Source organism: Oncorhynchus mykiss, chromosome 19 (genome assembly GCF_013265735.2).
Source record: "Oncorhynchus mykiss isolate Arlee chromosome 19, USDA_OmykA_1.1, whole genome shotgun sequence".
Taxonomy (NCBI): domain Eukaryota; kingdom Metazoa; phylum Chordata; class Actinopteri; order Salmoniformes; family Salmonidae; genus Oncorhynchus; species Oncorhynchus mykiss.
The window spans coordinates 64480702-64493680 of NC_048583.1; the positions used below are offsets into that span (position 1 = coordinate 64480702).

At 49.6% G+C, this 12979-nt stretch overlaps 2 protein-coding genes across 4 annotated transcripts in view; one reads left to right on the forward strand and one right to left on the reverse strand.

Annotated features, from left to right (window-relative positions):
• Positions 1–725: 725 nt before the first annotated feature.
• On the forward strand, positions 726–1562 carry LOC118941371 (proline-rich extensin-like protein EPR1). The gene has a single exon (XM_036953840.1). The coding sequence runs from the start codon at positions 726–728 to the stop codon at positions 1560–1562; it is 837 nt and encodes a 278-aa protein (XP_036809735.1).
• A 10908-nt stretch (positions 1563–12470) lies between these two features.
• The window catches only part of psen1 (presenilin 1), a 41184-nt gene continuing 40675 nt past the window's right edge, over positions 12471–12979 (reverse strand). For 2 of the 3 annotated variants that reach the window (XM_036955389.1, XM_036955388.1), the window contains exon 11: positions 12774–12979. This exon is cut by the window's right edge and continues 24 nt beyond it. In XM_036955389.1, the coding sequence (XP_036811284.1) occupies positions 12848–12979 (132 nt within the window). In that variant the 3' untranslated portion in view covers positions 12774–12847. Of the gene's footprint in view, positions 12717–12773 lie in introns of those variants that run through there. The other variant, XR_005037839.1, reaches the window with a different exon arrangement.

The following is a 12979-nucleotide window of genomic DNA, read 5'->3' on the forward strand; positions in this document are numbered from 1 at the left end:
AACCAACGTAATAAAGTCATTGGATAGATGTTCAAGCTTCGTTTGAAGATTTTCCAACCTGGCAACTATACATTTCTAACTTCTTGATTTTTCTGTAGAGCACCATGTGAACACACTGACTACGTCACAAATGGAACCCTATTCCTACGGCCCTGGTCTAGAGTAGTGCACTACATAGGGAATAGGGCTCTGGTCTAAAGTAGTGCACTACATAGGGAAGAGGGCTCTGGTCTAAAGTAGTGCACTACATAGGGAAGAGGGCTCTGGTCTAAAGTAGTGCACTATATAGGGAATAGGGTGCCATAGGGCTCTGGTCTAGAGTAGTGCACTATATAGGGAATAAGGAGCCATAGGGCTCTGGTCAAAAGTAGTGCACTATATAGGGAATAGGGTGCCATAGGGCTCTTGTCAAAAGTAGTAAACTAAATAGAGAATAGGGTTCCATTTGGGATGTAAACAATTCCTTTTTAAATGTCTCCATTACAGTTCACCCCATATAACCCATACTAGCCATGATGACGTCCCCTATTCTGGCCGTCATTATAAATAAGCATTTGTTCTTAACTGACTTGCCTAGTTAAATAACGGTTAAATATACTAACCCTGCATAATGTACGTCCAATCCATTACCCATGTTCACCCAGACATTTAATAACTCCCCCTAACCACTACCCACCCCTCCATGTCCCCTTCCACCACCACTCCATGTCCCCTTCCACCCCGCCATGTCCCCTTCACCCACCCCTCCATGTCCCCTTCCACCACCCCTCCATGTCCCCTTCACCCACCCCTCCATGTCCCCTTCACCCACCCATCCATGTCCCCTCCATGTCCCCTTCCACCACCCCTCCATGTCCCCTTCCACCACCCCTCCATGTCCCCTTCCACCCCTCCACCCACCCCTCCATGTCCCCTTTACCCACCCCTCCATGTCCCCTTCACCCCTCCATGTCCCCTTCACCCACCCATCCATGTCCCCTCCATGTCCCCTTCACCCACCCATCCATGTCCCCTTGACCCACCCATCCATGTCCCCTTCACCCACCCATCCATGTCCCCTCCACCCACCCATCCATGTCCCCTCCATATCCCCTTCTACCACCCCTCCACCACCCCTCCATGTCCTCTTCACCCACCCATCCATGTCCCCTCCATGTCCCCTTCCACCACCCCTCCACCACCCCTCCACCACCCCTCCATGTCCCCTCCACCCACCCCTCCATGTCCCCTCCACCCACCCCTCCATGTCCCCTTCACCCCTCCATGTCCCCTCCACCCACCCCTCCATGTCCCCTCCATGTCCCCTCCACCCACCCCTCCATGTCCCCTCCATGTCCCCTCCACCCACCTTCCATGTCCCCTCCACCCACCCCTCCATGTCCCCTTCCACCCCTCCATGTCCCCTCCACCCACCCCTCCATGTCCCCTTCATGTCCCCTCCATGTCCCCTTCACCCCTCCATGTCCTCTTCACCCCTCCATGTCCCCATGTCCCCTCCATGTCCCCTTCACTCCTCTATGTCCCCTCCATGTCCTCTTCACCCCTCCATGTCCCCTCCATGACCCCTCCATGTCCCCTTCCACCCCTCCATGTCCCCTCCATGTCCCCTTCCACCCCTCCATGTCCCCTCCATGTCCCCTTCACCCCTCCATGTCCCCTTCCACCCCTCCATGTCCCATTCACCCCTCCATGTCCCCTCCATGTCCTATTCACCCCTCCATGTGCCCTCCATGTCCCCTTCCACCCCTCCATGTCCCCTCCATGTCCCCTTCACTCCTCCATGTTCCCTCCATGTCCCCTCCACCCCTCCACGTCCCCTCCATGTCCCCTTCCACCCCTCCATGTCCCCTCCATGTCCCCTCCTCCCACCCCTCCATGTCCCCTCCATGTCCCCTTCCACCCCTCCATGTCCCCTTCCACCCCTCCATGTCCCCTCCATGTCCCCTTCCACCCCTCCATGTCCCCTCCTCCCACCCCTCCATGTCCCCTCCACCCACCCCTCCATGTCCCCTCCATGTCCCCTTCCACCCCTCCATGTCCCCTCCATGTCCCCTTCCACCCCTCCATGTCCCCTCCATGTCGCCTTCCACCCCTCCATGTCCCCTCCTCCCACCCCTCCATGTCCCCTCCATGTCCCCTCCTCCAACCCCTCCTCCAACCCCTCCATGTCCCCTCCTCCCACCCCTCCACCCACCCCTCCATGTCCCCTCCACCCACCCCTCCATGTCCCCTCCACCCACCCCTCCTCCCACCCCTCCATGTCCCCTCCTCCCACCCCTCCATGTCCCCTCCATGTCCCCTCCTCCCACCCCTCCTCCCACCCCTCCATGTCCCCTCCACCCACCCCTCCTCCCACCCCTCCACCCACCCCTCCATGTCCCCTCCTCCCCAGACCCTCAGAGCCCATTCCACTGTGCACAGATGTCAAATAAACATCTAGTTTAGGTTTCTATTTGATTGAGTTGTCAAGTAACATGAATTCAAAGTGAAATAAACAAAAATGTAACAAGTAAAAATCATTACGTTTTGCAAATCCAATCCAATATTTTTGTTGAAATGACGATTCAACCAGTTTGTGTCCAGTGGGTTCTTCCTCTCCCAGATCCTCAGAGCCCATGTCACCGACTCGCACTGGATTCCTCTCACAGCTGCCTGCTGAGTTTGCGGGCCTGTCTCTCCTTGGCGTCGAAGGCGACCTTGGTGTCCTGTAGTTGTTCTATGATTTCCTTGGCTTCCTTCATATCCGCACCCAGCTGGTTGTATTTCTCCAGCAGCTCCTGGTTCTCCCTGCGGAGGTCCACCACCAGCTGGCTAAGCTCCTCACTCTGCTTCCCACAGTGGAGCTTCAGAGCCTCCATCTCCGTCAGGGTCAACTCCATAAGCTTCACCAGACCCTCTAGCTTGTCCTTCGACGACATCTTCTTCTTTAGTCAGGTTGAGGTTATTTTTAATGTCGAGCTTTACTTGTCGACTACACTCGTCTTTAGCTAGGTCGAGTTGAGCTTCTCATCTATCTTCTTGTACTCACGTGTGTAGATTGCGATCTTCTACAAGTGGTTTTCCTGCTCACTGTGTGGCTTGGTTTGGATTGTCTTGAGAGAAAGATGGAAGCCGGTCGCCCAGACGGTGTTGTTATGTTTCCCCTTTTCTGGTCAGCAAACGTCTGTGTTGCTTAGTTACCTGTTAGTTGTCCTGTTCCGTGTGACTATTTTAAAACCTAATACCTCAGTCCCTGCATGTCTCACGTTGGGCCGCTCCCTCTTCCATCCCTCCGTCTCTAATCCCGTTAGCGGAGAGCTATCCTGGGCCACGGCCCACGTAGGTTTATACACGTAGACAGGCGTGACAGTCACACGGCCTATACCCACAGACCACTTTCAATCTACTGAGGATGAGAGAGAATGACAGCTTGATTCTCCTTCTGGTGTCCTCCTAAGCCAGATCATACCCTCACTAAGGGATGAGGCAGAGGGCCATCAGTTAAAAGGAATCCATGACAGCCAAGTGTCAATCAACATGTTATGGGATCCCTCCCAGTTAGATCCAGTACGGAGGAAAAAACCTACACTAGAAAACACTTTCAGCAAAATATTTAGGTTTCAAGTCCCCGTGTATTGCCATCTGTAGAACTGATCGAGGAGGTGTCATTAGTGCAGGGCCATTACCAGATCCACAGGCCCAGATCCACAGGCCCAGATCCACAGGCCCAGATCAACAGGCCCAGATCCACAGGCCCAGATCAACAGGCCCAGATCCACAGGGCCAGATCCACAGGCCCAGATCCACAGGCCCAGATCCACAGGCCCAGATCCACAGGCCCAGATCCACAGGCCCAGATCAACAGGCCCAGATCCACAGGCCCAGATCCACAGGCCCAGATCAACAGGCCCAGATCCACAGGCCCAGATCAACAGGCCTAGATCCACAGGCCCAGATCCACAGGCCCAGATCCACAGGGCCAGATCCACAGGCCCAGATCAACAGGCCCAGATCCACAGGCCCAGATCCACAGGCCCAGATCCACAGGCCCAGATCCACAGGCCCAGATCCACAGGCCCAGATCCACAGGCCCAGATCAACAGGCCCAGATCCACAGGCCCAGATCCACAGGCCCAGATCAACAGGCCCAGATCAACAGGCCCAGATCAACAGGCCTAGATCCACAGGCCCAGATCCACAGGCCCAGATCCACAGGGCCAGATCCACAGGCCCAGATCAACAGACACAGATCCACAGGCCCAGATCCACAGGGCCAGATCCACAGGGCCAGATCCACAGGCCCAGATCAACAGACACAGATCCACAGGCCCAGATCCACAGGGCCAGATCCACAGGCCCAGATCCACAGGCCCAGATCCACAGGGCCAGATCCACAGGCCCAGATCAACAGACACAGATCCACAGGCCCAGATCAACAGGCCCAGATCCACAGGCCCAGATCAACAGGCCTAGATCCACAGGCCCAGATCCACAGGCCCAGATCCACAGGGCCAGATCCACAGGCCCAGATCAACAGACACAGATCCACAGGCCCAGATCCACAGGGCCAGATCCACAGGCCCAGATCCACAGGCCCAGATCCACAGGGCCAGATCCACAGGCCCAGATCAACAGACACAGATCCACAGGCCCAGATCCACAGGGCCAGATCCACAGGGCCAGATCCACAGGCCCAGATCCACAGGCCCAGATCCACAGGCCCAGGCCAGTTAGTCATGGGATCTTCTTGGTCCTGTTGGTTAAAGCACAATCTGAAGCTAAACTGTCACGACATGGAGAACTGTGCCACTGTCCTGCCCTGTCCTTGCTCACTATAGGCCAAGCCGTTCCCATGGTTACAGCTAAGGCCTCCACAGATCCAGGCACGGTGCCAGTCAGGCTGGCAGCCAATTGGCAGGGGGGGGGGGGGGTCCACACAGAATACCAGCATACCAAATAGTCCATGGAATTCCCACCATGTTCCCACCGTTCAGAGAGGTCTGTTGAGTCAAACCAGGGTATGAATGTGTGGCTGGTGAGGCAGGGGTGGCTGGTGAGACTGGGGTGGCTGGTGAGGCTGGTAGAGCAGGGGTGGCTGGTGAGACTGGGGTGGCTGGTGAAGCAGGGGTGGCTGGTGAAGCAGGGGTGGCTGGTGAGGCTGGGGAGGCTGGTAGAGCAGGGGTGGCAGGTGAGGCTGGGGAGGCTGGTGAAGCAGGGGAGGCTGGTGAAGCAGGGGTGGCTGGTGAGGCAGGGGGGCTGGTGAGACTGGTAGAGCAGGGGTGGCTGGTAGAGCAGGGGTGGCTGGTGAGGCTGGGGTGGCTGGTGAAGCAGGGGAGGCTGGTAGAGCAGGGGTGGCTGGTAGAGCAGGGGTGGCTGGTGAAGCAGGGGTGGCTGGTGAAGCAGGGGTGGCTGGTGAGGCAGGGGTGGCTGGTGAGGCAGGGGTGGCTGGTGAAGCAGGGGTGGCTGGTGAAGCAGGGGAGGCTGGTGAAGCAGGGGAGGCTGGTGAGGCTGGTAGAGCAGGGGTGGCTGGTAGAGCAGGGGTGGCTGGTGAGGCTGGGGTGGCTGGTGAAGCAGGGGTGGCTGGTGAGGCTGGTAGAGCAGGGGAGGCTGGTGAAGCAGGGGTGGCTGGTGAAGCAGGGGAGGCTGGTGAAGCAGGGGAGGCTGGTAAAGCAGGGGTGGCTGGTGAAGCAGGGGAGGCTGGTAAGGCAGGGGTGGCTGGTGAGGCTGGTAGAGCAGGGGTTGGCTGGTGAAGCAGGGGAGGCTGGTGAGGCAGGGGTGGCTGGTGAAGCAGGGGTGGCTGGTGAGGCAGGGGTGGCTGGTGAAGCAGGGGTGGCTGGTGAGGCAGGGGTGGCTGGTGAAGCAGGGGTGGCTGGTGAGGCAGGTGAAGCAGGGGTGGCTGGTGATATCCCCTTAACTCCACCCCTCAGCTACTCTCAGCCCACCTATCCCCTTAACCCCACCCCTCAGCTACTCTCAGTCCACCTCACCTATCACCTTAACCCCACCCTTCAGCTACTCTCAGTCCACCCCACCTATCCCCTTAACCCCTGCCTACCTGCCTGCTCGGAGAAGTCTGCATGGTCCTAAAGCACATGCCTCGTTTTGTATCACAATGCAATTTCAGAATGTGGGAGGGGGTGGGGGGGGGACATGTCGTCCCCAGTGAAAGTTGAGCCCTTGATTATATTATTGGACTACGGCTTTCCAAATCTTCCAAAAAAGTGCTATTTGCAGGGTTAATTTTAAATCAATTCGATTTTTCAGCCATTCCTGAACCCGTGACCAGAAACAAGCTACATAGGGGCCAAAATAAGTCATGTAATGATTCTGTCGCTTTGTAGCAAATTCTGCAGAGCTGAGTTGGTTGTATCCCCCATATATATGCATATAAATATAACATTCTATTGGTTGCCAGAAATTTGTATAATCATTTAAATGTAAAGGTTTTGAATCAAGCGTTGTTTTGCATATCAGTTCATAAAGCATGTGCCATGGAATCAGTACATCCAAAAGCTCTTCCCAGCCTGTATGGCACCGCTGTCAACATTTGTCCTCAAGTAAAGCTGGTATATACAGTGGGGCAAAAAAAAGTATTTAGTCAGCCACCAGTTGTGCAAGTTCTCCCACTTAAAAAGATGAGAGAGGCCTGTCATTTTCATCATAGGTCCACTTCAACTATGACAGACAAAAATGAGAAAAGAAATCCAGAAAATCACCTTGTAGGATTTTTAATGAATTTATTTGCAAATTATGGTGAGCACTGATGGAGGGATTGTGCGTTCCTGGTGTAACTCGGGCAGTTGTTGTTGCCATCCTGTACCTGTTCCGCAGGTGTGATGTTCAGATGTACCGATCCTGTGCAGGTGTTGTTACACGTGGTCTGTCACTGCGAGGACGATCAGCTGTCCGTCCTGTCTCCCTGTAGCGCTGTCTTAGGCGTCTCACAGTACGGACATTGCAATTTATTGCCATGGCCACATCTGCCTCCTTGCAGCATGCCTATGGCATGTTCACACAGATGAGCAGGGACCCTGGGCATCTTTCTTTTGGTGTTTTTCAGAGTCAGTAGAAAGGCCTCTTTAGTGTCCTAAGTTTTCATAACTGTGACCTTAATTGCCTCCCGTCTGTAAGCTGTTAGTGTCTTAACGACCGTTCCACAGGTGCATGTTCATTAATTATTTATGGTTCATTGAACAAGCATGGGGAAACAGTGTTTAAACCCTTTACAACTAAGATCTGTGAAGTTATTTGGCTTCTGACTAATTATCTTTGAAAGACAGGGTCCTGAAGTTTAGATAGATGAATCTATCTATATTTATTTTGTATTAGTGTGGATCATCATTATTTGGACCATACAGATTAGCCAAATCTGTTTAATGTTCAATAGCATTTAAAAAAATTTATCCACCTTCCTTTCGTATGATTTCACTTTTCTTTCACGTTGTTGACAACTCAAAATGAAAACTAGATGTTTTTTTTACCCCCGTGGCACAACTTTTACACTTCAGGACCTGCTGCCAGGCAAACAGAACAAGCCTTGACTGGTGCACCAAGCAATTAACATCATATACTACAAATGTGTTCAAACATATTCCACATGATGAATCTTCCAGCTGACTTGTTGACAGGCTGAGGTTTCTGTTGTAACAGTAAGAAAATACTAAACACTACAAAAAGGACAACAATGTTGTAACCTAGGGAATGCTGTAACTAAAGGAATGCTGTAACCAATGGAATGCTGTAACCAAGGGAATGCTGTAACCAAGGGAATGCTGTAACTAAAGGAATGCTGTAACCAAGGGAATGCTGTAACTAAAGGAATGCTGTAACCAAGGGAATGCTGTAACTAAAGGAATGCTGTAACCAATGGAATGCTGTAACCAAGGGAATGCTGTAACCAAGGGAATGCTGTAACTAAAGGAATGCTGTAACCAATGGAATGCTGTAACCAAGGGAATGCTGTAACCAAGGGAATGCTGTAACTAAAGGAATGCTGTAACCCATGGAATGCTGTAACCAAGGGAATGCTGTAACTAAAGGAATGCTGTAACCAATGGAATGCTGTAACCAAGGGAATGCTGTAACCAAGGGAATGCTGTAACCAAGGGAATGCTGTAACCAATGGAATGCTGTAACCAAGGGAATGCTGTAACCAAGGGAATGCTGTAACTAAAGGAATGCTGTAACCAAGGGAATGCTGTAACTAAAGGAATGCTGTAACCAAGGGAATGCTGTAACTAAAGGAATGCTGTAACCAAGGGAATGCTGTAACTAAAGGAATGCTGTAACCAATGGAATGCTGTAACCAAGGGAATGCTGTAACCAAGGGAATGCTGTAACCAATGGAATGCTGTAACCAAGGGAATGCTGTAACCAAGGGAATGCTGTAACCAAGGGAATGCTGTAACTAAAGGAATGCTGTAACCAAGGGAATGCTGTAACCAAGGGAATGCTGTAACTAAAGGAATGCTGTAACCAATGGAATGCTGTAACCAAGGGAATGCTGTAACTAAAGGAATGCTGTAACCAAGGGAATGCTGTAACTAAAGGAATGCTGTAACCAAGGGAATGCTGTAACCAAGGGAATGCTGTAACCAAGGGAATGCTGTAACTAAAGGAATGCTGTAACCAAGGGAATGCTGTAACCAAGGGAATGCTGTAACCAAGGGAATGCTGTAACTAAAGGAATGCTGTAACCAAGGGAATGCTGTAACCAAGGGAATGCTGTAACTAAAGGAATGCTGTAACCAATGGAATGCTGTAACCAAGGGAATGCTGTAACCAAGGGAATACTGTAACTAAAGGAATGCTGTAACCAAGGGAATGCTGTAACTAAAGGAATGCTGTAACCAAGGGAATGCTGTAACTAAAGGAATGCTGTAACCAAGGGAATGCTGTAACTAAAGGAATGCTGTAACCAAGGGAATGCTGTAACTAAAGGAATGCTGTAACCAAGGGAATGTTGTAACTAAAGGAATGCTGTAACCAAGGGAATGCTGTAACTAAAGGAATGCTGTAACCAAGGGAATGCTGTAACCAATGGAATGCTGTAACCAAGGGAATGCTGTAACTAAAGGAATGCTGTAACCAATGGAATGCTGTAACTAAAGGAATGCTGTAACCAAGGGAATGCTGTAACTAAAGGAATGCTGTAACCAAGGGAATGATGTAACCAATGGAATGCTGTAACCAAGGGAATGCTGTAACTAAAGGAATGCTGTAACCAAGGGAATGCTGTAACTAAAGGAATGCTGTAACCAAGGGAATGCTGTAACTAAAGGAATGCTGTAACCAAGGGAATGCTGTAACTAAAGGAATGCTGTAACCAAGGGAATGCTGTAACTAAAGGAATGCTGTAACCAAGGGAATGCTGTAACCAATGGAATGCTGTAACCAAGGGAATGCTGTAACTAAAGGAATGCTGTAACCAATGGAATGCTGTAACTAAAGGAATGCTGTAACCAAGGGAATGCTGTAACTAAAGGAATGCTGTAACTAAAGGAATGCTGTAACCAATGGAATGCTGTAACTAAAGGAATGCTGTAACCAAGGGAATGCTGTAACTAAAGGAATGCTGTAACTAAAGGAATGCTGTAACCAATGGAATGCTGTAACCAAGGGAATGCTGTAACTAAAGGAATGCTGTAACCAATGGAATGCTGTAACTAAAGGAATGCTGTAACCAAGGGAATGCTGTAACTAAAGGAATGCTGTAACTAAAGGAATGCTGTAACCAAGGGAATGCTGTAACCAATGGAATGCTGTAACCAAGGGAATGCTGTAACTAAAGGAATGCTGTAACCAATGGAATGCTGTAACCAAGGGAATGCTGTAATAAAGGAATGCTGTAACCAAGGGAATGCTGTAACTAAAGGAATGCTGTAACCAAGGGAATGCTGTAACTAAAGGAATGCTGTAACCAAGGGAATGCTGTAACTAAAGGAATGCTGTAACTAAAGGAATGCTGTAACCAAGGGAATGCTGTAACCAAGGGAATGCTGTAACTAAAGGAATGCTGTAACCAACAGAATGCTGTAACCAAGGGACTGCTGTAACCAAGGGAATGCTGTAACTAAAGGAATGCTGTAACCAAGGGAATGCTGTAACCAAGGGAATGCTGTAACCAAGGGAATGCTGTAACTAAAGGAATGCTGTAACCAAGGGAATGCTGTAACCAAGGGAATGCTGTAACCAAGGGAATGCTGTAACTAAAGGAATGCTGTAACCAACGGAATGCTGTAACCAAGGGACTGCTGTAACCAAGGGAATGCTGTAACTAAAGGAATGCTGTAACCAAGGGAATGCTGTAACCAAGGGAATGCTGTAACCAAGGGAATGCTGTAACTAAAGGAATGCTGTAACCAAGGGAATGCTGTAACCAAGGGAATGCTGTAACTAAAGGAATGCTGTAACCAAGGAAATGTTGTAACCAAGGGACTGCTGTAACCAAGGGAATGCTGTAACTAAAGGAATGCTGTAACCAAGGGAATGCTGTAACCAAGGGAATGCTGTAACCAAGGGAATGCTGTAACTAAAGGAATGCTGTAACCAAGGGAAGGCTGTAACCAAGGGAAATGCTGTAACTAAAGGAATGCTGTAACCAATGGAATGCTGTAACCAAGGGAAATGCTGTAACCAAGGGAATGCTGTAACCAAGGGAAATGCTGTAACTAAAGGAATGCTGTAACTAAGGGAATGGGTTCCCACTTATTTATGAATCTGTTGAATCATTTTCAATAAATTACTGATGTGCCATTTGTATTTTATTCTTGATTCATTTATTTTAAAACGGAACATTTGAAATGAACAACCTTGCATAATGCACATGGCCAGTTGCCCAACATAATCTTTACAAAAGTAAGAAAAACAACAATCTCAAGTCATTGCTCCATGTGCAGGTTACTCTGCAGCAAAGAGTTTAAATTGGAGAGCAACACTAGGTTTTCTGTCTCCTAGACACAGATTAAGCAAAGCCCTCTGGACTAAAATAATGATTTTAAAATGGGTGTTTTTAGTTCTAGGACTAAACCTAATGTGTGTCCACGAAAATAAAAATAAAAAAAAACCCTTAAAGAACTAGTTTGGCCTAGCAGAGTTTAAATGCCAGCCACGATCAACTTTTTGCTCGTCTTGAAAGCAGAACAGAGGAAAAAATCCCGCGGTCAAATTAAATCTTAATGGTCACAGATCTGGTTTATCAACTCCTGGTCAAATGTAGTGTCATGACGTTAGGGCAAAAACATTACGTTTGTTTCCATGAGGAGAAACCGACTGTTAGACAGAAACAGGAGACACGCTGATGATTCTAGTGTGGATCTATCGACATAATCTGGTTCCAGATACGTTTGTGCTATTGTGTCAACTTCCTGTCACTCGTCGTTTCGGTTGGGGTCAATTCCATTCCAGACCCAATCAAATCAGAGAGTAAAAATAAATTCCAATTCCACATTGTCCTCATTGAAAAGCATTGGAGGTAATTGGAATGTCGGTACACTTCCTGAACTGACTGGAATTGAAACGGAATTGACCCCCCCCCCCCCCACGAACTCTGCCTCCATCGTCATGACAAACACTGGAATCAGGCTAGAATTAACGACACGTCTAGATTTAGACATCGCTCTGAGAGGGAACATGGTCAACCAAACCGTGGTGTTGTTTTATGATGCCGTGTGGTGGGGGACGCAACTCAAAGCTGGGTTATTATAAACGCTATAGGCGTCGTTTCAAACCATCCCGTTCCTGTTGGGTCAGCAACACTGTGTAAAAAAAAAACCTCACAGGCCTTTGTGGTTTCACGGTCTGAATGTCTGACTGAGTGGGGGAGAAAAAACAAAACGACAAAAACATGGAAATGAATCCTGGAATGCAGGATGAATAGCACCCTTTCCCCTAATATAGTGCACTACTTTTGACTAGAGCCCTATTGACTCTAGTGCACTATTCAGGGAATAGGGTGCCGTTTGGAACACAGCACAGTGCAGGATGGACAAAGCAAAGCTCTTGACGAGTTCAATTCAAGAAGGACAACCAATCAAAGTAGAATTATTCAACAAAAAAAACAAAAACATTTTACCGGTATCACCAGTGACATCATCATGTCACGTGACAGTCCATCCCGTTAGTGAGAGTGTTAAAGTCCTAAACGCCCAGTTGGGTTTATTAAAAGCCCCTCTGAAGTACTTTTCTCAGGAGGCCAACCAGGCTGCTTCTTCTTCTTCTCCTCCTCCTTTCTGGGTCGTGTGTGTGTGTGTGTGACTCCCAAAAAACAACAACAACAACAGAATCATCGACTCATCCTAGCTCTGTGGCAGTACCCACTGCAGTACACCTTAAACTCACCGTGACCTTTAGACGGCATATCAATCACTTTTTGGAGAACGAGGAAAGTACAGAACAAATCAAAAGGCATCATGGTTATGACCCCCCCCCTAACCCTAACCCTAACTCACCCTAACCCTAACCCCCCCCCCCCCCCCCCCCCCTAACCCCCCCCTCCATCCCATCCCACCAAGCCCAGAAACAAAAAGCAGATCCAAAAACGACCATTGAACTTCAGTCAGGGGGCTGGACTGGAGATGCCCCTGGTCCCCTTGTTAGAGGTTGAACTCTGGCTCAGCAAAACAGGACAAAAAGGGGGAGGGAACCTACCGGATTTAGGCAAAAAAAAAAAAAAAAAAAAAAAAAAACATGTTTTCGTTGCAAAAACGTTTCGCTATTTTGTGTACTAATGAATACACCCCTGGTGTTGATGATGGCAGCTGCCGTGGGGCGGCGAGAGCAGGGGAACGGAGGGAGTGTACTAATGAATACACCCCTGGTGTTGATGATGGCAGCTGCCGTGGGGCGGCGAGAGCAAGGGAACATCCTGCTAAATGTAGAACTGGTGCAGAGCCAGCTGGTCCATAAAAGGTCTGACCAGGTTGTCTGTAGCGAAGTAGAACACCAAGCCAAAGAAGATGGAGATGGGAAGGGCAGGGAGGGCCTTCTTAAAGATGGCCAG